The sequence below is a fragment of the Hippocampus zosterae genome, chromosome 19 (genome assembly GCF_025434085.1).
Source record: "Hippocampus zosterae strain Florida chromosome 19, ASM2543408v3, whole genome shotgun sequence".
Taxonomy (NCBI): Eukaryota; Metazoa; Chordata; class Actinopteri; order Syngnathiformes; family Syngnathidae; genus Hippocampus; species Hippocampus zosterae.
This window is the reverse complement of record NC_067469.1, coordinates 5,197,356-5,222,389: the sequence shown is the minus strand read 5'-3', so window position 1 is coordinate 5,222,389 and position 25,034 is coordinate 5,197,356. Positions and strand designations below refer to the sequence as shown.

The following is a 25,034-nucleotide window of genomic DNA, read 5'->3' as shown; positions in this document are numbered from 1 at the left end:
GCGATGTGATCATGTGCATATCGACAGCATGTGGAAATGGGTGAACTCCAGCAAATCCGTCTCCTTGTCGGGGTGTAGAATGGCTAAGATTAAAAAAATATAAAAAGCTATAGAATACATAAATATCTCGCATAAGTTCAATCAAAAATCTGTTTCACGCTGTGCGTCTCACGTACACAACGTCACGCTAACACAGCCGAGGGGCGTTTTTGACGAAACGACGCTTTGTGCTTCAAAGTTGATTAGCATTGTCTAGCGCAGCTCGCCGCTGTGAAATAAAATCTAAAAAAAAAAAAAAAACAGGACATTGCGCGGTGGCCTGCAGGTGACTAATGCTGCTTTCCTTTGCCGCACGGCGAGTGAGTGAGGCCAGGCGCCACAGGGAGGTGGATCAATGGCAGCATGTGAGCCGAAGAGAGACACAAAACCCTCGCTGTCGTCGTGTTTTTTTTTTTTTTTAAAAGCGAGGTAGATGTTTGAATAATTTATTTGGGGGTTTTTTTGCCGTGCTGCAGACTATTTATCAACGTGGAGGCTAACTTGCTGCTTGGGTCCTTAAAAATCCATAATTGCCTTTAGATAAGAGCACACTCGTCTCCAGACGAAGAAAAAAGACGTCTACGACTCTTAATTGTGATATTTGGGCTCAACTTTGACCCGTTTTCTGTCTCTTTAAAAGTTTAAAAAAGCATTTTGCTTGCCCGCAATCACCTCTGCGGGGAATTTGATCGGTCAAAGATCAGCGCACCATTTTGCTTTTCCTCTGCGAAACTACTGCAAAGATTCTTCAACAAACGTCTCTTACATTGAAAACTAAACACTAAACTAAAACTAGAACCTGTACGGGAAGTAGAACATGAACCAAATCCAAAAGTACTACGCCAACCAAAATCAAGAACTCGAGCACGAACCATAACTAGAAGTCAAAGTATATTCCACTTGCGACCAGAATTAGACGGAGTAGAACCACATGTAGTATTAGAGCCAGACCAAGTCCCAGTATGAGAACTGCATTGATTACCCCCCCCCCCCCCGCCCCCAATCAAAAGGGTGTCATGGAAATATAAATGTACTTGTACTTGGCCTTGAAGGAGGTCTGCATCACCGAGTCATGTTCCATTGTATTGAGCTTAACTCGTTCAGTACCAGCCAATTCTAGTCCGAAAAGACGTTTAAAAACGTCTTTGGGAGTGAAGGAGTTCAAGGCTCTTAAAATTAAAATGTGTGACCAATTATTTCATTTTTTTTCTCAAGCCCTTTTGCAAAGACATTTCCTCGCTGTCAGCAGTCAGTGTTTCATGCGTCTTCTGAAGGTCTGCTGATATCTCCCAAGGCAGGCACACACACACACACACACAGCAGGTGTCTGCCTATCCCCCGTTGCCATCTTGTGACCGTGTTTGCTTGAGTGACAGCTCTTAGTTTAGTCTGGGCGTCCGTGGTTACGGCCCAAGGGCTCGGACCCAGGGGAGCGTGACCTTGTCAACGCATCCTGAAAGCAGAGATGGATGGCCCCGGCCGAGCCTCAGACCCCCTCTGCCCCAAGCCGTGAGCACCCAGCTCATTTTTGCCCCTTGTGTCGCTCCGCACCAAAAATGAGCTGCCATGTTCGTCTCTCAATTCACTCAATGAGGAAAAAAAAAAAATCCACACTTTGAGTCAAACGTCGTCGTATCCGAAACTGTGCTTGCTATTCCCTGGCTAACCATGTTTGGTTTCTCGCGCGGTGCTGTTTAGTGACCGTGAGGTGACCTCGCCCTGCGTACTCTGTACCCCCCCCCCCCTCCCCCCCCCTCACCCCCCACTCCTCCACCGCGGCAACCTGACCGCACGCAGCACAGGGCTCATTACTATTTGATGAGCGGGAAGGGGCTCGTACCGCCGCGTCTTTCCAACGGCCCCGCAGCGAGTCAGCACTTTAGCGATGCTCTGCTCGAGGGGTCGCCCGGCGGGCATGTCGCTCCTCTTACGCCACCACCTCGCCCGTTGTTGTCAAGATGACTGCTATGTCGCCAACTGCCAGTGACCCCGTGACGAACCCCTTCACGGATCTATTTTTAAAGGCTTTACTATTTATGCCGACTGTGTTTTGTTTGAGGAGAAATGCCTCACAGTGTAACAAACCGTATTTGCTCAGTGAAAATGGACACCTCGAGACAATTGCCGAACGGTATGTCGATTGCATAGTTATTTCAAAATAAAATCCTTTATTTTGTTTTTTTTTTAATTTTGAAAAATCTTAAAAGAAAAAAAGATCAGACTGCAGCGTCTTAAATACGAAACAGATATGTTCTTGTTCTTTGACAAATAACCACAAATGGAAAGTCAACCTGAAGTCTGACCACAGCCAATACTAGACCAGGAACTAAAACCATCAAATTAAAAGCTAAGTCAAGTGGAGAACCAGAAGCACAAGCAAAATAAAAACAAAGCTCGAGCCAGATCTCGAAATGGAAGCGCAGTTAGGACTTAGGACCGTAACCATACCAGTACCAGCAGAATACGAGTCCTAAAACCTCAACCGGAAACAAAACCAAAAGAACTGCTACAAGAAATGACAAACACCAAAACTCCAACTACCACCCAAATTAGAATTCAACCCAGAAGTGCGATGAAGAAATAAAAGAAAACCCAGAAAAAAACAGAAGTCCAACGAGAACCAGAACTAGACCACCCTTAGGACAGTTCTGATTTTACTGATTTTACGTTTTATTTTATTTTTTATTTTGAGGAGCCTACGCCATTGACGGCATCGCTAATCTACTGCTAAGCTATCCTTGCCCTGAGTTGCGGAAGCTGTTTTCCCCACCAAGTGTTCCGAGTCTGGGAGCCTCAGAGGCGGTCAGCGGCCATCTTGACAAGTCATTGTCTTTTCCTAAACCGCGGTAATTCATCAGCGCCACGGCGCCGCCTGTGGATGATTGCGTTTTGGACAGAGCAATCTCCGCCGTGTCATAGACGCAACCTCGCCGGCAAATGCGCAGCGACGCCCGAACGGCGCTCCGACGTTGCAAATTGGACTTGCGCCAGGTGGAATTCGTGATTTAGAAGAAAAATGAAAAATGGGCACGGTGAGCCTCTTCACATGGATTTGAATCGTGAGTTAAGGTTGCAGTTTGAGTATCACATTGGGGGTTTGATGCTAGGCCGTTTCAAGCAAAACTTTCAAATGAAGGTTCTGAGACATGATTGAGGTCGGGTTTGTGTTTTTAAAATCGAATTTCAGCTTTGGGTTCAAGTTAGCGTTTGACATCGATGTTTCAAGACGTGGTCATGGTTTTGATTTAGGGTTTCAAACTTGGGTCAAGGTTTCCCCGTGAGGGTTTAAAACCACGGTTGGTGTTTCAAGCCCGAGTTCAGGTTTCAAACAAACATTAGGATTTCAAGTCACGGTTGCGGTTTCACATTCGATTTTCAAGCCGGGGAAGCCGAACATTAGAACAGCCCGTGGCTTCCTAGCGCTCTGCATCCTAATGGTGCGTCCTTTGCGCGTCAGAAGCGCTTTCATATTTCCCTGCCGTACGAGCAACGTCACCGTTATATCCGCGTTTAACAGGTACTTCTTGTACTACGCGCGATGAAATCCAATAATCTCCGCTAACTAACGTTTTATAGGGAGATTTCCACACTAAAGCGGATCTAATGTGCGGCGGATGGCCACTGCGGGATGAGTAATAAGGAGTAAAAAGTGTGTGTGCGTACGTGCGTGTGTGTGTTTTCATCTGGATGCTGATGATGGACTCGAGCCGCTCATATGTCAGCGGTCAAAGCGCCCATTCACAACCTCGCACAAAGGAGACGAGAGCAGCGCTCGCGCCGGAACGGAGAAGACAGGCATTGTGTCCACGCTCAAATTGCGACAGAATTTTTTTCGTTGGGGTTCGGGTTTAGAGGGTTAGGGAGTGTTGAGATATCACATAAATGTTAAGGTCTCGGAGTAAAGTTTTGAAGGAAGTTGAGGGCTTCAAATGAGTGTTTCGATGCAGGGTTAGGGTTGAAAGTGACTTTCAAGCCTGGTTTAGGATTTCAAGTCAGGGTTGGGGTTTGCAGCAGTGTTCAGGGTTTTTAAGTCATTCAGTACCAGCCAATTCTGGACCAAGCCTGAAAAGACGTTTAAAAACGTCTTTGGGAGTGAATGAGATGACCAATACTTGTGGTCTATAATAAAGGTTCTCAAGCCAGCGTTAACGGCTAAAAGCTTTCAAGTCAATTTTTCGCACAGATCGGATGAGTTGATTTCTGTATTTTGATGCAAAATTGGTGATCCGTTTTCATTATTTGCCCGTTGATCACTGACGTCATGGACCGGATCCGCAAAATAAGATGACAACAGATTAGATACCTCATTTCACAAGCACGTGAAGACGCTTTATTTTATTTTTATTTTTTTTACTCCAACTCACTTATCAATAAACGGCTCCCAAATAAATCTTGATTGTGCACAGCCCAATTTCTAGATCTTCTGAAAGATTCGGGTTCAAGCCAGGGTTGAGGATTCACGTTGCGCTCTCGAATGTGATCCCCGCACGAACTCGCCCTACGATGTAACTCAATCGTCCGTAATGAACAGCAGCAGTGCTTCTAAATGGCCGCCCTGTCTCTTTAAATGAGTAACCGTCATGTTGATTAGATTTGCTCGGTACGCTCCCCCCATTGCACTGACTTTGTCACAGCGCGCGATGCTAATCATAAAGACGGAAAACGATAAGGAAACGCAATGGGGCTCTCTGGAAGACTTCAGCGAGGAACGCATTTGGCCAGCAGATAGTTTGTCTGTTTTGTATTTTTTTAATTTATTTTTGGTATTCTTTGCTCTCCGCATTCTGCATGTGCCGAGTCAGCCGTTCGAATGCATTGTTGATTGTCCTCTTAACTGCTCTTTGACAGCGTTATTGAGTTATTTGGCGCCGGGCACCTGTTTTCTCAACCGTATTTAAAAACAAAAAAAACATAGGCGTGCTACTCAATGAATACATCTGGCTGTTGTTTCTGAAAACATTTGATTCAAAGTGTTGACTCGCCATATCGAAGCGTTGTCTTAATTATATGCTCGGGTTATTTGTTATTCGAAAGCATTTTTATCAACGCCAAATGTCATTCGCCTCATGAGTGCTAACGTTGTTTGCGTGTCACCACCAAGTTTGACTAGGTCGTCTTTTTTTGTTTGCGTGAGACACGATTGGACGTTTTGGCGACACGTGTGTCGACTCAACCCAAGGGAACCCTATGAGTCATTTTTTTGTGTTTTCGCGCTCTGGCACGCGTGAAATGGCGCCATCAAAAGCCTGTGTGTGTGTGTGTGTGTGTGGTGGTTTGCTGGGTAACAGGGGTAGGGGTAGTTGCGTGCGTACATAAGTGTGCGGGTGTGTGACTGTGTGTTTGTCGGTTATGGCAGCGATGGTGTTTCACTTGGCTGCAAACAGCAGTCATGAGGGACCAGAGGAGTGATGGCACACACTCTCGCTCTCTCGCGCTCTCTTGCTCTCACACACACACGCACACACAGCCTAAACAAACAAACAAGTCCATATGCAAACACAAGCAAGCACATATTGCACGAAGGCATATTTGCACATAGATTAGGAATACTTGATACATACATACAGTGTGGGGACGCGTGAGAGTGTGTTCTCAGTTCGGCAAATATTCATCTAACCTTATGAGTATCAAGTCTTTTTTTTTTTTAATATGAAAATTGAAAATTTTGAAGTAGCTTCATCACGACAATGGTTGTAATCTTAAAGGAAAAAAATTGTTTATTTTCAAGATGGAAGTAATCCTCGTCAGATAAGACGGTTTTCTATATTCTGAAATATATTTTGTATTTTACATAGTTGTCATCTTCCAAAAATTTTAATTTGTTTTCGGATAAAAAAAATATCAAATCTTACCTAAATAATATCGTATATTTTATAATCATGAATCTTATTAGCACAAACTTTTTATGGAAATGATCTTTAAAACGCAACACATTTTAAAGTCACGTTTTATCTGAAATTTGGTTGTACTATTCTAAAAATAATATTGAAAAGGAAGTTGTTGTTTTCCAAGGAAAAGGATGCCTATGCTCCCTTTATAAACTCCAAATATTCCAAACATAAATTCATTAAAAATGGAGAAAATTGTTATTTTTCTAGAATCTTTCTTCATCCTTTTTAAGTGAATCTTTGTTGGGGATGTTTTGGCTTGTCTACAAAAGAAAGCTGCCAATATGAGTTCTTACTCAACTGTCAGTCTGTGTATGCCGCCTTGCTGTTCTTTCTCGCCCTTGACATCCACATTCTGACTGGCCCACACACACACACACACAAAAAAAAATCATCCTTCTGCATCATGTTGCTCTTCTTCGCTTTTTTTGCTGTCTTTTTTTTTCTTTCCATTTGTGTTTATCGATTGAAACAAAAGGATGCCCACCTCAGCAGTTACGACGAGAGCTTTAAATGTTGAAAGTGGAAAGCTCAGCACCCGCTATGATGAAGGAGAATTTTCACTTTTTATTTGTTTTGCTGTCTTGGCTTGTCAACCTCAAGTTTTTTTGGGGGGGGGGGGCGGGGGGTGCTCAAATGCCAGTCCAACCAAGTATTCGTTCACAGGCAAGAATGGGAGCGCAAGAGTGGGCGAGGACTTTGAACTTAGCCAAGGCTTTCAAGGCTGATCAGATGACGGGGTGGGGAGCTTCTTTTGATCTGCTTCATTCCAAATGCATCCACCACAAAAAGAGAGCATTAGGACCACACTGAAAAGGAAAAAAAAAATTAAAAAGTAGACTTTGAAAGTAATGTGAACATTTTTATTTTATTTTACTTTTATTTATTTATTTATTTATTTTGGGGGGAGTCGTAAATGATTTTTCTTCTGATGCAAAAGTCCACTTTTAGAATAAACAGAAATACCTTTCAGTAATAAAAAAGGGTAAATTTTATATATATATATATATATATATATATATATATATATATATATAATTTTTTGTTAAGAGAGTAAGTTCAGCATTTTAAGGCCAAAAAATTCAATAAACTTTGACTTTGTGTGAGCTCGTTGAAACGGAGTGGACGCACCACCGGCGCAAGACTCTCGACTCCCCAGCCGGTCCAGCCTGACTGAGCGTTCTGGGCCGTTGTTTTGAGAGGAGACCCGCCGAGAGCGGCTTTTTAAAGGGGGTTTTTTTCCCCCCCACTCTGTGTTTATGATGCCGTACGTGCGTCTTTATGAGCGCAACACTCAAGAACACTTAGAATTTTATGGCGCGAATGCCGAGAGATGAGTAAAAATGGCAGAAGAAAAAAAAATAACATGCCACTTACAAGCAAGTTGATGTACATCTCCCCCATGCTGCTTTCAGTGACTAAGTGCACCGTTTGCATCACTTTCTTGGGTTGGCTATGTCGTCTCTTATAGGCGTCAGTTTTGACATTTGGATTCGGTGTGAGAATCTTTCATTTTGTAATATCTGAGCGGATTTCTAGTTGTTGTCGGGACAAAATGGACCTGGCTGCGTATTTGCCGGTTTAATGTAATGGAGCGTGCCGGGCGCCTTCGCAACAGAATACATAATACGCTGTAATGGTGCGTCTTGAACAAGCGCTCCACGTCTCCCCGGCGCCTTTTAATGGGCAGCTTGAAAAGGAAGAATTGATTTTTTTTGCCGGCCTTGTATGTCGCGCCAAGAGCCGCTCTCAGAGCATTCATGCCTCTCATTGCCACCCCCCCATCCTGTCCCGACAGACGAGACGGCAGTTGCGGAGTTTGGTTTCCGTGATGGCTCCTCAAAAGGCAGCTCAGCTTGTTTCATGCCAGGACAAAATGCTTGTTGATGATCATTTTTTTTGGATGGCTCAGTTAGAAAAAGAAAAATCGATGTAGCTAAAGGGCCAGGGTTTCCAAGTGTATGCGCGCACGTAGCGAATGTTGTTGTTGTTGTTTGTTCAAGGTCTCAAACAGTCGACGAAGGTCTTTGCAACTGTTTGCAACATTGACTGAATCGTGACAAAACCCCAACATCCGCTCCGTGCGCACACACTTGCAAACCTTCGCCGCAAAGTGCGATACGGGCTGATTGAAACCCATTTTATTAGCCACCCTATCTTCACTTGCCTCCCCACCCCCACAACAAAAGTCGAGTCATTTCAGCGATGATTACAGAAGACCGCCCAAGTCAATCGTGACCCTTGATGCAGGAAACCAAACCTCTGTTGGTTTCCGTGAAGCGGCCCTTCGTGAGTCTCGTAGCCGCGGGGTGAGGAGGATGAGGATGTTGAGATGCTGTGATAAGCTCCTACAGAGGTGGAGGACAATAGTCGCTGTGCTTCTGCTGGAATTTAATGAGTGGTGTTGCTCATCTCATTACGAGCCTCTGACAGTCTTCTCGCACCGACCGGAGCTCATTCTTAGCTATGACTAATGAACACTGATAACCTCTCTCTCTCTCTCTCTCTCTCCCTCTCTCTCTCTCTCTCTCTCTCTCTCTCTCTCTCTCTCTCGCTCTCTCTCCCTCTCTTTTTTTGTCACTTTACGCTCTATTGATTATTGAAATACTCTCCCGTTCCTTCCTTTCAGTTGCCGTTAACTTTCTTGTCGCGTCGCGTTCATTTCGCTAATTTGATTTTCCGACTTGATTGGAGCACCACATCAGCCAACCTCCCACGACCCAATTTATCTTCTTCTTTGGTTGTCAGGGTAATGTTGTGGCAATATATATATATATATATAATATATATCTTTTTTTTAATCGTATTGTGTTGGTAGTGTTAATCTTCCCCCCAAAAATGTATATATATATATATAATATTTTTATATATAATTTTCAAATTTATTTATATATATATATATAAAATATTTTGTATATATATAATTTTTAATATATTTTTAATGTTTTAATATTATTTTATTTTATATCTATATAGATATATAGATATTTTTAATTATATATATATATATATATATATATATATATATATATATATCGTATTGTGTTGATAGTGTTAATCTTAAAAAAAAGTGTATATATCTCTATATATTCAACAGACCTTCTTGATCTTGAGCCAAAGCCTAATTCCAACGACTTTAGGTGGCGCGTGCTACAAAAATGCCAGTTTTCCAGGGGTTTTGTCGAGTGTAAGAGATCAAGATTTTGGCTCTGTTTTCTCTGTCCCTGGGTTGATTTGTAGGGGCCAGTTTGCCGGCTTTTACATTTATTTTTTTTAAACAGTGAAGCTAAGGTGGAGGACAGAAATCTCGCTGTGGCTTGACGTTTTTTCGAGTGTTTTGGTTGGCTGAGTTTGGTTGTCTCTTGTCTTTTTGTCAAATCTTTTCAGTCAATAAAGTGTCAATCTTGTTCTCCCCGTTTCTTCTTTGCCACCTTCCTGCTTTCCGTTCAGGTAATGAAATCAGGCGGCGGCGGCGGCAGCGGCGGCGGCGGCAGCGGCGGCGGCGGCAGCCCTTCATCTGCATTAGCGCCATTTGTGAGACTAAACAGCCTGCTAATTTGCCATCCTTCTCGTTGGTTAGCCTGACATCCATTTGCATAATTTTCAGCGGGCTCCTTTCTGTCAGCCGGCGAGAGGAAGCAGGAGGCCGCCGCCGCCGCCGCCGGCTTGTTTAATCCTCATCTCAATATTTGTCTATCAGCAAAAGGGTTGATTAATGGAACAAAAAACCGATCCGCCACCCGGATCATTCCTCCCCGAACAGTCTATCGGATTATTTGTATTTTTTTTTCCGTGAGACCCTTTGATTGCGCCTCACCTTCAGGGGTTCTGACTCATGTTGTTGAAGAAGCTTTCATCGCCTCTCGCTGACTTAAGCGTCACTTTGTCGAGTGACATCTCGACGTGTCGAGGGAAAAAAAAAATTAGACACACGAAATCTTCTCGGGTTATCCTTTTTTTTTTTTCTTCCCTTGCACTGGCAGGTGTTCCATTAACCTTGAAGTCAGACGCCGTCTCCAAGTAGCCTCATTACCTTGTGCTTGACGAGCTCTTAACTCTGAGCTCTTGGTGGTGGTGGTGGGGATGGGGGGGGCGAGTGAAAGGGACGGCATGACACCCCCCCCCCCCCTACTTTTCGCCTCCGCCCATTAAATCAAGAGACGAAGCGTCCTCTGCCAGAGACACTTTGTGCAGTCGCTTGACTTTTTCCTTGATCACACGTCAGTCTTGTGGAGGGTTCGGGAGTTCTCGAAGATTGGATAAATAATCCACGATTGGCTCTCTTGGATCCAGCGCTCAGTTTAGCGATTTCACTCAATGTGGATTTTCAGTGCAGCGTCATGTCCGACCGCCTGACGATTCAACGATCAGACTTTCTCACAGACGTACCTTGTTATCCACTTCGAGTTGGTTGAGAGAAGCACTAAGGTTAGAAATTGGATCGACATGTTCGAGATGTCGTAATTCTTAAATCTTTCAAAAAACGAGTCCTCTGTCAAGCCGGGACTCTGATTTGGATGGATACAAGCGCAAAATGTCATCTTTCGAAATATTTCGCTTGGTTAAAAGGTCACAAGAAGCGCTTAACTGATGTCTGTCCAGCGTTCCCCGGTTGACCGATGATACGGTCCGTCACGTTTTGTTTTTTTCCGCTTCAGTAGATTCTTATTGCACCTCAAGCATCAGGTGCTTGCTCATGTCTTGCCGGAAATGTGACCGATCTTGAAATTTATTTTCCCAAAACTCACTCAAGGTCTCAAGGAGCCATGTTGAAAAGGAAGTGGGACGTTTTGGTTTGAAACAACTATTTTGCATGGATGCGAGGTACTTTGACAAACTCTCACTCGGGAGTTTGCCCAAGTGAGCTTCAATTGGAAGCAGGTGTCCTTGACTTATAGGTGACGCTAAATTGCCAGGGTTATTTTTATTTTATTTTTTTGACTGCACAAAATCTACTATTGGCAGAGCATGGGATGAAAGTCGGAGGATCATTTTGAGGATTCACCGTGAAAATTAACACGGAATTCTCAAAAGTCTCAAGGCGCCCGTGCTCAAAGCGATGAACCCACAGGTCCTCCAAAATCTACCATCAAAACTAGAATTATACTTCGACTAGTCAGATGAGTACGCAAGGGACTCAAAACCGTGCTGCTTATCTTCTCCTATGGAATAAAAAATGTGGCATTTGGTAACCGCAGTTCCTTGAAATTTGTTTCACTTCATGCGCCGTCATGTCTGCAACAGCTACAGGTCAACGTGCCACTGAGCGATGCCTATTTGCTATGTGTGCGGCATTAGCATTGATTTAACCATTCTCCAGGAAACAAAAAAAGCACAGCAAATGCCATGCGGCCGTACCGCGGCTTGTTTTATTTATGAACACCTTTCCCACCGAGACTTTCATTAGCTTGCGTGGTTACAAAGCTCCGGTATAGCAACTGCGGTATCATCTTTTTATAGCCAATCCCCCAACCGCTTCCGTCGTGGACCGAGTCGGATTTTTAACGCATCTTTTACGCATGACCCGGGGGCATTGTTGATTGCGCCCGCGGTGCCGGCTTGTCATAAATGAGCAGTTGTTAAATTTGCAGGCTTACAAGGAAAGCGGCATCGGACACTTTATGCGTCACGAGGTAACCTTGCTGTCGTTTTGAGGGTGACGGAACGGCTTCAGAGTGTCAAGCTAATTAGAGCCGGACCGAGGCGGATGGATCGGCTATGCCGTGCGTGGGCAGCTAATTAAGCTTAAATTGAGCAAATTGATCAGCGCGGGGTTGGCCAGGATGTGGAAACGGCACTAGCAAAGCGCAATATGAGCAAACCCGTCCATCGCGGATTGCCGCATTTACATGAATTATATGCAACCGTCACACATGAACTGAGTGAGGGATTTCGGAAGGAATCATGAAACGAGCGTGAATAAATGCGGAAGAAATTGACTCAGACGACAGCATTCACGCATGGACGCAATTCGTCGGTGCGTCTTAGGCTGCATCTGGCACAGGGTGTCGATGCAGGGGAACAATAACATCGCAAGCTTCTCAAGGTATTATCGAGCGACATCCCAATTTCAGAAAGCTTTGCTTCTTATATTCTTGGCCTGCTTTGCTACAGGGAAATGTGCTGCACATCGGTGGGACCCTTGCTGCCAGTTACATTCTGGGGCTGCTTTGCTCCATCCGGCACGCAGTTGCTTGAATCTGTGAAGGGCGAAGTAAAAGTACAAGAAAACATTCCGGGATGAAATGTTCAGCCCAATCAATCACAACGCGTGGAAAAACCGCCATCTCCTAATGAGCTGGCTGGTTTTCAGCGGGTCGTTTTCACCAGAGGCAGTTGTCGCGAGTTTCTTCCGTCGTAAACATTCCAAAGATCAACTCCAAGTGGTGTTGTCGCAATAAACGCACGTGTTTAAGAACCGCAGCCACATCATTAAGCGCTCTGCCAAGTGGGCTCGCTTGACTGCATTGTGCCCACTTATAAAGTTTGGTGCAGGAGGGATGAAGCTGTTAGCTTGTTATTGTGGAGCCGCCTCAAACCGTTTAGCGACAGAATCAAAACACAACAACAACAACAACAGACAAGAAAATATGCCCCACAAATAAATCCCCAAAATTGCTCTTGTATCGGAATGTGCATGTCATTGCATGTTTTTTTTTTTTAATATTCTCCCGGCCTGGTTGTCCTAGACCCCGAAGCGGCCCAAGGGGCTGGTAACCCTTTGTGTAAAAGGGCTCTCCTGCGTGTATGGGGGTCAGTTTCTCCATGACAACAAGCTTTGATTTCCAGAGGTGTCATTTTTCACGCGCGTCTCTCCTTCGGGGATACGCAAATGGATGCGGTGTGGTCAGCGAAGTGGCGTGTGGCGTACACTATAAGTCACTTAGCCGTCGTCACGGGCCACTCGTCCGTTTATCTCCATCCCTGCATCCATTAATCTCCCTTTACTGTAACCCATCCGGTTAGTGGCTAGCCAAAGCCGATGAGACGGCCCATTACTTATAGCGCCATTTTAAAAGGGGGGGGGGGCGAACAGTGCTGTGTGTGTGTGTGGGAACGGGGGGGGGGATTTGGAAGAGATGCTCTCTGTAACAACATTTGCTGTCCTATTTGAAGACGCCGAGATGGAATCAAGTCAATAAAACACGAGGAGAAGATGTGATGGCCGCGTAGTTAAGTGAAGGTCAAGCTGCCAGGTCGGGGCGTAATCTGCTCGCTTGGATGACGGCGCTGCGCGTTTTGGAGGGGAACCCCCCCCCCCCCCCCCCCCCCCCCTCCACAACCTCCCTCTGAAAACACTTCAATATCCTCTAAATCAATGTGACCCTCACAGGAGCACAGCACCCAGTTTGTACCGATGTACTGCAATATCTGGGGGGGGGGGGGGATCGGAGGGGTTCGTCTTCTTTCATATCATGACGGGCACAAGAGCTTGTCGTGATGCATTAAGAGCCCATGTAGGAGGGTTTGTTTGTGTCTGCATGCAAGGACACGATGGCCTCTGATGACGATTCCAGATGTTTACTTTATTACACAACATCCATTAGCTTTTTTTTTTTTCTTGAACTTGAAAAATAATTAGTAGATAAAAAAAACACTAATGCTAAAACTAATGAAAACTCAACGTTCTGGAAAATAATACAACTCATAAACAAACCAACCAATCAAAGTCAAAGTAAACATAAAACAACCACATTCATTTGTCTTAGGGGAGGCTGCTTAGCTTAAAGCTTCCAAACAATCTGTTCATTTTCATTCAAGGGGAATAAAAATGTTGCACTCATTAGCTCTTAAAATCTGCCAATTTTTTTTTTGCCAATTTGTACCAATTTTTTACATTTTTGTTTTCACATATTCATACATTGCAATACAAGACAAAAATAATGAGATTCAAAAACACTCCCCCAAAAAGGTGATTTTTATTCATTATCGATATTTTTAAGGACCGTACTCAGCTATTGGAATTTTATCCCGCAAAATGTCCGAATGTACGGGCCCTATTTGTTATTACGACTTTGATCGCCGAGTGAATGAAATCCAAATAAGAAAAAAAAAATCGGAACGATTCTGTGATTCCTGAGCGCACTTCCTACCCCGCCAGCACCTCAAGCGCCCCCCCCCACTCCCCGCCTCCCGGTCCATGTCTTGTATCACGCACTGTCACTCTGGCAACATATTAAAAAGCCGAGATAGCAGCCGCTCTGTTCTTGCCAGGAAAGTGATTTAGCGCGGGCTTGTGTTGATGAAAGAGCGTGTGGGGGGGTGGGGGTGGGTCGTCCTTCTCCACCATTCCGCAATCTCGCCAAGCTCGTTTCTCATTTGGCGTCTTCTCCCTCATCTTCTTCTTTATCTCAAGCCGCGGCTCTGATGTCGTCCAGCAATGTTCGTCGCACCTCTCTTCTTCTCGCGTCTCATTTTCTTTGTTAGTTGGATGGAAGAAGTAGAAGAACAAGGGGGGCTGGGTTGGGGGGGGGGGGGGGTTGACGATGATTATTGTGGTTTACGCAGGGGTTAGCTTTGAAATTTAGGTTTCGTCGTTCAGGGTGAGATTACAGGTGGACACTTTTAAGGTTAAAGGTCGAGGTTGCACCTTTATGTCGACCAGATTATTCGACATTCTAATAGTTGTGTTCATAATTATCAATATCGACGCGATATGAAATACTCATATCGCGATATACTTTTCAGCCGTATCGCCCCCCCCCCCCTCGGTAAAGTCCTACTGTTATTTTAGAGACTATACAAATATTAATTACCTCCGCAAAGGCGCTCCTGTTTGTTTGTTTTTTTTTTTAACAGATTGAACCGACGGCGCAGACAGACAGCGTAGTTAAATCCGGAGCCTGTGCGGACAGGGGGATTGAAGGATTATTTGTAACGGCAGGAGGAAGTTACATAAGGGTGCGAAAGAAAGAAGGTAGAGGAAGTTAATCCTTGTTAATTAATCCCATCAACTGTGTTCACTCAAACAATCGGACCACTCGTGGGTTTCGAGACAATCGCATTTTGATTTAACAGTCCGCACCACGCGCGAGACTTTTCAATCTCAGGGTTCGCATTTCTCACGCCCAATATTTTTTTCCCCCGTATTTTGTCAATAAACGAGTGTGCCAGATGGTTGAAGGATTTGGCGGTTAGCGTCCAGTTTGAGGTTTTTCGGGTCATCGTGTAATTTTTAGGGGCGGATGGGGTCCCTTTTTTTTTTTTTTTTTTTTTTTGGGCCACTGCTCGGTCATTTGTAACCAATGACAAATTGGCGTCGCAGGCTGCCGCTAATGAGCGATTTTAATTATCGGCTAATCCGCTGGTCATTTGGCGATGAAGGGATCAATCATTCCCTCGTTAAGATGTCAGACAATTGTTGGAAGTGATGCTCTCGCACTCTCGGTAACACAGCTGCTTGCCGCAACGTGGCCATTCTTTTACAGCGGGCCGAGTAGCTCTGTACATTTCGGATTTACAGTATTTTTCGGCCATTTTTTGGGGGGGGGAAAACAAAAACCTGCCGTTTTACCTTTTTTCAACCTCCGTGGATCAAATGGCATTAAAAAAAAAAAATCCTATGGAAGCAAATACTGAGCGTGACTTCCGAATGCAAAATATTTGGACCTAAATCTCCGATCTCATCTGTTGAGTCGGTTGTTATTAGGATAGCCACGGATAGGTGCGAGCTCACTGACCTTCATCCTGTTCTCTTTCGTTTGCTGGCCACGTCAGTCGGAAGCAATGTCGCTAACCCTGCAAATCCGGCAGCGGCGGATACGAGTTGCTCTTCGGTGTTGTATGGGCTTTTAGTGTAGCGTTAGCGACCCTCTCTGCTGATTATCTGGCAGTTCGCACGTATTTGTGAGTCAAACGTCTCCCAGTTGCCCCGTTAAACTGGAGCTATTTAAACCCAGCCATCCTGCGTGTCACTATTAATCACCCGAGCAGAAGATATCTGGGCTGCAAAACAGCAGCTTGGCCCGCGGGCTTTTTTTTTTTTTTTCTCCTCATAGATGTCCTATATTTATTCCAGGGCCCACGACTGACTGCCTGCTTCTTTTCCAGAGCACTAATGAGCTGTAGCAATTGTAGTAAAAGTACTAATTCTCCCCAAAGCGCCAGGATGAATTGCGCTGACTAATGCGAAACAATCAGTCTCAAGAATGGTGCGGGGCAGGTATGTTGCGTTCTTCTCCACTTGTGGACCCCCAAGACCACGCTGAGCTTCTGCTTACTTGGTTTACTTGGTTGGCTAAACCCCTGACCATCCATGAAGGGTCACCTTTCAGGAAAAATGTGGAAACGGCCTTGGAAAATGTACATCGGTTGACTTTTGGGAGAAGATCCTCCATTTTTCTGTCAACAAAAGCACTCTGCAAACTGGTTCCTGTTGCAGGGCACATTTGCCCTTTTCTTGCTTATGTGTGCATGCGCCTGCGATGCTTTTGACGTTTCTACTCCTGCGCCGCTGCTCTATTTAAATGTCAGGATGAACATTGTGTTGTCCTGGAGGATCTGTCGGCATATTCATTGCTTTCTGTGTGCGCGTGCGCGTGCGTGTGTGTGTGCGTGTGTGTGTGTGTGTGTGTGTGTGTGTGTGTGTGCCCGCCGGCGTCTCGCAGCGCTGCTCATTTACAGCAATATCTTGTTCTAGTAGAGCAGATCCACTTTTGGGGAGTCTCATTTATCGCACGCATGCTTGACTGATGGGTGAATTGATCATTGATGTAGTGCGTGCGTGCGTGTGTGTGTGTGTGTGTGTGTGTGTGTGTGTGCGCGCGCGCGGGGTTGCCACCAGGTCAATAGAAGTAAATGCGACCACAGATTGGAAATCGAGTCGATCCTCCTGGGGACGATCGGTAGCAGGTGGATTGGGGACGTGGAGGCGAAACGCAAACATTGCACATTTCACATGCACATATGCCCCCATCCTTCTTCGAGCTGGCACACGTTGGCTTTTTTTTTTTTTTTTTTTTTAATGCTGCTGATGCTGAAAGACATTAGCTGGCTGGCGGCACCCGTCTGTGGCTTTAATTCCTTCGTCGCGTTTATTCCTGCGTGCTTTCAGTCAAATGAGGCATGTCAAAAGCTCCATCACCCTTGCAGCACATTCCAATCATATATTCGTTTGTGTCGGTACAACAACGCGTCAAGAGAATGGAGTCAGGTTCCCCCGACTGGCGAAGTTAAATACGTCTGCAAGCAAAGTGGTTCTTGCGTTGTCATTCCCTCTCCTCCCCCACACCCCCAGTTTCGCATGATTGTCAACATTTCCCTCCCGTTATATTTCATTGGATATGACGCAAAATGGCCGAATGCCTAGCCGCCGGCCGGTTATGATGAATTTCAAGTTTTATCCATTCTGGCAGTGCGCACAGGTGTGTGTGGGGGTGTGGGGGGTGTCTGGTTCCCCTCCTCATCTTCCTCTTCCTCTTCTCCTCCACCACGCTAGGTCCCGCCCTGAGCCTCCAGTTGGTGTGCAAAATAACACACATGCAGACCTCTTAAAAGCCGACTTGGAGCGATGCCGGAAATTTCAAGAATTGCTAATTAGGAAGCGCAAATGAAAAAAAATCTTCTCGCCTCGCAGTTGCAGTCTTGGCGGGATTTGGTTTGGGTGAGACCCGTCGCGCAGCTGCCACTCCCGTGCGACACGCTCTCGTGATATCTTATAGCGCATTTGTAAATAGGTTCCCTGTGATCTGACGTGCTAGAATGCCATAATTGGATTCCATATTGTCATCTTACTGCCACGTCTTGGATGCAAGTTCCCTGTACGGTGGAAGTTGTGTTTTCGGAAGTGACACAGCTATTTAAAACATTTTTTTTTTGCTTTTGTGACACCTCAAACTATAACTGGGTGGTTCTCTTCCTCGTAATTGACACACTCACATATATGTATGCATACATGCATGTGTGTGTGTGTGTATGTGTGTGTGTCTTCTCTACCTATTTTGTGGAAGAACTACCCGGGTGCCCTCTTCTTTCCTGGCTGAGGTGTGGAGCTGCGGAGATAAGGGAGAATATTATCTGGCGCAAACCGCCGTCATTGTTCCGCCGGACGAGCACCATGTTCCCTCTCTACGCCTCACATCTTTTTAGTGGTAATACAACTGTAGCCGCTCAGAAAATTCAAGGTTATTAAGGGGGGGGAGTGGAGGGGGGCAGGCGGCCGGAGAGTGAAGGCGAACGGAGAAAGCATTGGAGAGTGACGTCTCGAGACTTTTTTTTTTTTTTTAACCCGCTGCTAACAGCACTTTTCAGGGATGGGGAAAGGCCTTTGTGATTTATACTTTTCGGTATAACGGAGCGAGAGACTGGATGGACTGGTCAGGAGGGCCAGTTCTGTCCTGGGCTGCTTCCTGGACACTCTGGAGGAGGTGGGCAACAGGAGGATGAGAGCTAAACTGGAAGCTATGATGGACAGACCCTCCCACACCCTCCAGGCCACCCTGACAGCACTGGGCGGGGACTGTTACACCCGCGCTGCAAGAAGGAAATGTACCGCCGCTCGTTCCTACCGACTGCTGTCAGGCTGCTGAACAATTGCACATAGCAAATTTCTCCATCGTGGGGCAAATAACGTTTAAAAAAAAAAATCTGAACTCCTTCACTCCCAAAGACGTTTTTAAACGTCTTTTCAGACTTGGTCCAGAATTGAATGAGTTTTAATATTAAGACGTCAAAGATTGCGCTCATGGCAGTGAATGGCTCAGTAAAAACGACACGGCCTTCACAAATGACAAAATACCCCCCCAAAAAACACAAATATTGCCAAAATTACCAAAATATGTTGTAAATAATACAAAGTACGCTTCATGCTTGTCCTTTAGGCCTGCTGTTGATATTTCTCCTGAGAGGACGAGGAAGTGATGTCACGCCACCACCACCGCTTCGAACGGGACTACCGAGCACCGTGGGAACGCCGCGACATCCGCCTATCGGGCCTCCACAATGGGGGAGCCAATCATAGTTGTGCCTCTGCCGTCGTCAACGGCAACAATCGCCCGGGGCTCCTTCCCCTGCCCATCATTCCCTCACTGCTCCCCACGCCAACCGCCGTCGTCGTGACGACAGCGGGCAGCGAGGTGACGGCCAAGCGAGGCATCGCGGCGGCGGGCTCGGTCACCTCAGCATCGTCCAAGGTAAGAGACTAGCGGCCCTCCGCTTCGGTTGAGTCTTTCGTTCCTCTGGAAATGTTTCTCTACTCTCCCCGTCGTCATGGTTGCCCTGCGCCCGCCTCTCGGAGCGTCCCATCTGAACTGCCCCCAAACCGCTTTTCTTTGTCTTTCCTGGAAATGTTTCCCCACCTCCTCTTCCTTGCCTAGAGCTTTGCAACAGATGCTTGCAAAAACGGCAACGGACAGCGGCCGCGCCGAAATAGGCAAACTGCTCGACTCTGCTTTAATTACAAGACGGGCATCTCGGGATCCGGGATCCCCTACGCCATTCGGTCAAATCACATGAAAGCCGCCGGCGAGTTGACGATTCCTACTGGGATCCTCCGACACATGTAAAAGCGATACTCCGGAGTCTTCACAATCGCAGTATGAATTGGTGCGACATGGGAACAACTTGGCTTTTATTTTCAAGGTGTGCGCCCGTGTGTGTGTGTGTGTGTGCATGTGTGTAAAGCCCACCATCTGGCGTTATTGTCCATTACCGATGTAAAGTTAACCGCACGGAACAGCAGACTGTAGTTAATTCGCAGTGACGTCCCCCGTCCCAACTCTCTCCGTTAATTATTTATCAGCGGGTTTTCATGCCGTCGTCGCATTCATTACAAAAAAAAAAATTTAAAAAAATAGATGCCCTCCTCTTAAAGAACCCGCGCGCATCGACATAAAAACCACCACTTGCGACGGCAATATTACGTTCATACAAACATTGTAAAAGTTTAACAAGACGCGCCCTCGTTATTTTTAAAGTGCCGCGCCGCAAATCAAACGTGTTAAACGGAAGGCGCCGCGTTGGGAGGGCGACGGGCCCTCGGCAAATCTGTGATCTCGCTGCGTGAACGTTGATTAGTTATGATGATCACTTCACATCGAGGGTTTTAAAAGTTTGAGGTTGAAGGAAGCGGGCATGTGAAAAGCTCCGCCGATTTAACAATTTTAGGGGGGCAAACCGTTAAGAGCTCCAAAGACTCGTCGTTCATGATCATTTCAATTAAATAAGGGTCAGGTTGGTTCTCGCGCATCAATATGAAGAGTGCCTTTTTAGTTGTCGGGGGGAAAAAAAAAACACTTAAATAGGCACAGCTTATTGAGCTGTCAGATTGCAGTCCTGGCCACGGAATATTGATTTTACATTCATTTATTCATCATTCATCTTCCGAGCCGCTTGATCCTCACTAGGGTCGCGGGGGGTGCTGGAGCCTATCCCAGCTGTCTTCGGGCAGTAGGCGGGGGACACCCTGAATCGGTTGCCAGCGGGGCACACAGAAACGAACAACCATTCGCACTCACACTCACACCGAGGGACAATTTAGAGTGTTCAATCAGCCTGCCACGCATATTTTTGGAATGTGGGAGGAAACCGGAGCACCCGGAGAAAACCCACGCAGGCCCGGGGAGAACATGCAAACTCCACACAGGGAGGCCGGAGCTGGAATCAAACCCGGTACCTCTGCACTGTGAAGCCGACGTGCTAACCACTGGACTACCGGTCCGCCCGATTTTACATCACATGTCCAAATCTGGTCCAAATTGTCACTTTTTTTTTTAAAGCTCAGAAACGTATCCAATAAATATATTGAATTGGATTGTCTGTTTTTGATTCATAACATGAAACATATTTAAACCGTTAGTTGTCTAAATCCTGATACCCCTATTATCTGCGTTGTGCACCCATTGGACAACCCCCCCCACCACCCTCCCAAAAAAAATCCACATTCTGTAGCTTTACGGAGCCGACATTGATCTTGATGCATGGCTCCCTAATGCTATTCAAAAAGCAATTGAGAGCTTATGGATGCAACCTGTTCGGCCAACATTGTTAATATACGGTAACTCTAAAAGGGACGAGAGGAGACAATAAATAAGTTGTTGTTTCCGCGGGGGAAACAAACAGGCCTCATAATGAAGACATAGCCTGTGCGTGCGTGCGTCTGAGTAACCGTGGCCGTGCCTGTACTTGAGCGCGTTTCATTAAGTTTGTTGAAATAAGGTCGTTAAGCCAATCAAATGAGGGCCTATATATTTGGGAGTGGGTACGCAAAAACGACACTCGGATGTCGAGTGTGTGTGTGTGTGTGTTTCTGGGAGAGGTCTGCATCACCGTCAAGTAATGCCTTCCTGCTAGCATAAAGCGCAAAACCCACCATAGCATCCTGAGGGCTATAAACAACTTGACCATAGCGGCTATTGGAAGGCTTTAATTAGCTCTCGCCCAGCTTGAAATAACAAGTAAGGTGCCGCCCACATTGCACACAAGACTCGCACAAAGTCGAAGTGCCAGTTACCCCGTAAGCAATGAATATCAGAACATAAAAACTGCAGCAACACATGGTGACGGGCAATATTGAGCTGGCTCTCAGAAAGAATGCTCCCACAACTAAATTAATCCGATCAATAGAGCTGCATAAACATGTTCCTGGATTGCACAGCAAGTCACAGGCGCCCAAATCTGCAGCGGTCAGAAATGGTGTTCAGGCTTTAGAGCAATCGTAAGATGTACTCGAATGATCCTGGGCTATGAGTAGCAGTTCGTCGGTTGGTGGATACCATGCAACGTAGATGTTGAACGGCTACCGGAATCGAACTCATACAATTTTCAAGTCACGGAAATATGGGGATGGGGAAAATCGATGCAGTCGTGGTCCTGGAGTAGAGTGTGTAAATTCGCTTTATAAATTCTCTTTATAAGTTATAAATGTCTCTGAGGCCTTAGATTTAAGACGGCAACAAAGACCACACGGTCTCTCACACACACACACGCGCACGCACGGCGTGATTTTAACCTCCCACAGTCATCCGATTACATCCTAGTGGGAAATAACAGTCGACGTGTCGGAGGAGCGGGTCGACGCGGCGCCTCGCAATTAGCCGGCAAATTGAAGCTAATAGTTTGGCGAGTTGAAAAGCAACACTTTGCAAAAGTAATTGCACACGTAATTAGCATTTAGATGATGGGGGGTTCCGAACTGCTTCCGCAGGTATTGTGTCGCGTTTAATTGAATTGATTTAATCTTATATATTGATCTGCGTGTGAAAGAAAATCTTAACGGCGTTAACCTGAAATTCTTTTTTTTTTTTGCTTTTAAACTCGCTGGTAGCTTCTAACTCGGTTCCGTGATTGAAATCGACAAAATGGCTACTATACACCTCAAAAACGTGTAGCATATGCGGCCAAACGTGATACAGATTGCTTTTCATCACAGTTTTAAATACATCCAAGGACGTCGGCTTTAGTTGCAGTCACCCGATTGTTCGATGACCAACTAGTGTAGATTTATTATCCAAACCGTTTTGTCGTGCTCATATTTGAGACTCCTCATATCTTGCCGGGCATTCATGGCAATCGCGGCCTGTTTTTTTTTTTTTCCTCTTTTGGGTGGGGGGTTGTTTTGTGTTTCTCATCCCGCGTCATGACCGTTGCATTTTGTCCATGATGTCTACAAAATGTGCATGACAAAAAAATAAAAAATGAAATACTTAGACACATTAATAATTACATTAAAAAAAAAAAACTTTTATGAAGCCCCCCGAAGTGTCAAGTGTCACCTTACTGGGCTTAGTGACCGTTAATAAATGATGCATCGGCAATATGACGCCAATGAGAGTTGTCTCGTGCACTGAAAAGGTTCACCGCAGCTAACCTGAGAGGACAGTGTCTATACACGCACACACACACGCGCGCACACACACTAGTGCGTTACGGCAGTGTGGCGAAGCATGATGCTCCTAATGAGAAAAAAAAGAAGTGAGTTTGGAGTCATTTGTTCGGCCAGAGTTAAGGTCAGACCCACAAAAGGCTGATTGAGTCTCCCCCTATTAGAATCTGCATTTAAAAGCGAATCTATTATTTATGCGTAATACTCAAATGACTAGCAGGGTGCACCCCGCGCCTCCAACTCCTCCAGTTGCTCCGCGCTCCTGAGCCACAGAGCCCCCCCGAAGCACCCAGACCACAATGCACACAACACCCACGGAATCGATGGAATAATACTAAGAGTAATGAGAAACGGCTTGGTCACCGCGGTGAATATTATGCAGCGGTATGATTAAAAATTTGAATCATAAGTACAGTGCGGTTTCCTGGCTGTGTTTAAAACTGGGATGAATATTAAATGAGCGGAATAAAATTATACCCGCGTGTGTACCCATTGGAAAAATTGACTCGAATTCATTGTGAGCAACCAGTTTGATCACCCAAAAGCTTTGTACCTTTTAAGAAATGAACTTTAATATTTATCAGGAGTGAAAATTACCACGTGAAATTTTCCGCTACGAATATTTGATTGGGTGCAGATTTGTAAACAGTCTAGCTTAGTCTCTGGCGAACGCACAATAATTAACTTTTAATCAAAAGTTTTGTTCTTGGGATACCGAACGTGCGTTGAAGCAATTTTCGTCAACGTTTTTTTTTTCTCCCTCAGCCTGAATTCATTTCTCGCCGTCGACAATTGGAGATGCCGGTGTTGCATCGCTTTGGATTTGCAATCAGCACAGCTTTTGAGTGGAAGATAAAAACTAGGCAGTGAATCGTGGCTGTCACATCAATTGTGAGAGAGCAATGCCACAACACGTTGGAATTTTCATACGTTTAGGCACCTCATATTTGATCAGAGTTTAAAGATGTATTTTAGAAACATAATAGTTTGTGTTGCGGTTATTAGAATGTGTGTGTCATCATCATGAGAAAAGATGACGATAGTTATGAAGTTGTGCAGCTGAGTCAAGGCCACTTCACCCAAAATGTTTTTGGCTTGGAAACACGTTTTGGAAATGGGTCTGGAATGTTCTATTCCCACGCAATTCTTTCCTGTAGCGACATTTGCATCGTTGAGAGCAATGTGCAAACTTAACAGAATAATTTTCATTTTTAAACAAGAAAGTTAATTGCTTCATCGCTCAGTTTTCTTGTACTTTCAAGGCGACAAGACTTGGAGCTGACAACAGCTGTCTTTGCTAATTCTCTTCATTATCACTTTGCAAACTCTTCGCAGTCGCTCGGCGGCCTCCGGAGAACGAGCCAATTATAAACGGCAGAGGAGGGCGAAAAAAAAAATGGGCATAGTATCATTTTCACCTTTTGACAAGAGGACTCTCACGCACGCATGAGCGATGGGGCGAGACGCCGCCGGTGACGGATGACGGCGACAAATCTAAGACGACAGCCACTTGGAGCTGTCGGCGGACGGACGGCGACGAGCCTCTCGTCACGCTCGCCCCGTTTGACGAGCTCGCCGCTCTCCTGCGCTGACAGTCGTGAAGAACACTCGAGTCCAATGACCACCGAGAAGTCAACAAAAGGCGCTCGAACGATCGCATAGTTTCTGATCGGAATTCCATACAGCCTTAAGCCCTTTTCACACTGCACTTAGCAGGGCGCAGTGTGGAAATTGATGGAACCCACTCATTGTGTATTTTTCAAGCCCCTCAGCCTACGGTCAGATACAAATTGTATTTTAGATCTATTTTAGAAGTAGATCGAGGAGGCTCCTTGTCCTCCTCCGTTGTCCTTATTTGTTACCGTCAACGGAATTTCAACCTTTGCGTTCGGCGCGATGTGGTTTTCGCAGTTTCCCGCAAACTGCCAAGCCTATTATTGCGCGGCAAGACGCTAGCGTTGACAAAGTCACTGTGACATAAATAGACATGGCGGCGCCGCATCTTGTCTTTCATCCCAGCGTGATATCCAGTGACTGCTTATTAGATTGAAACATCGGGCCCGTCGGCTGGGAGCAACGCTCATAAGTGAGCCGGTTTGTTTCCATTCCCGCGCACATGGGCAAATAACAGCCTCTGTTGGACCGCCGCCTTTGGAAATTCTCCAGGTTCGCTTGATTGAAAGGGACAAAAGCGGCAATGCCAAAGGTCAGATGGGACATGGCGGCGATTGTACGCAAACCTCCGCGACATCCTGTCTGGTCAGATCGCGAGATTGACGCACGGCCCA

The 25,034-nt window shown here is 45.7% G+C and overlaps 1 protein-coding gene across 5 annotated transcripts in view; it reads left to right on the top strand.

The window, feature by feature from the left end:
• LOC127592440 (kelch-like protein 29) overlaps positions 1 to 25,034 on the top strand; it is a 99,946-nt gene that overhangs the window by 15,687 nt on the left and 59,225 nt on the right. For 3 of the 5 annotated variants that reach the window (XM_052053197.1, XM_052053193.1, XM_052053194.1), the window contains one exon: positions 18,746 to 19,057. In XM_052053197.1, coding sequence (XP_051909157.1) covers positions 18,785 to 19,057 — 273 coding nt within the window. In that variant the 5' untranslated portion in view covers positions 18,746 to 18,784. Of the gene's footprint in view, positions 1 to 14,726; positions 14,845 to 18,745; positions 19,058 to 25,034 lie in introns of all 5 variants that reach the window. The other 2 variants (XM_052053195.1, XM_052053196.1) reach the window with 1 other exon arrangement.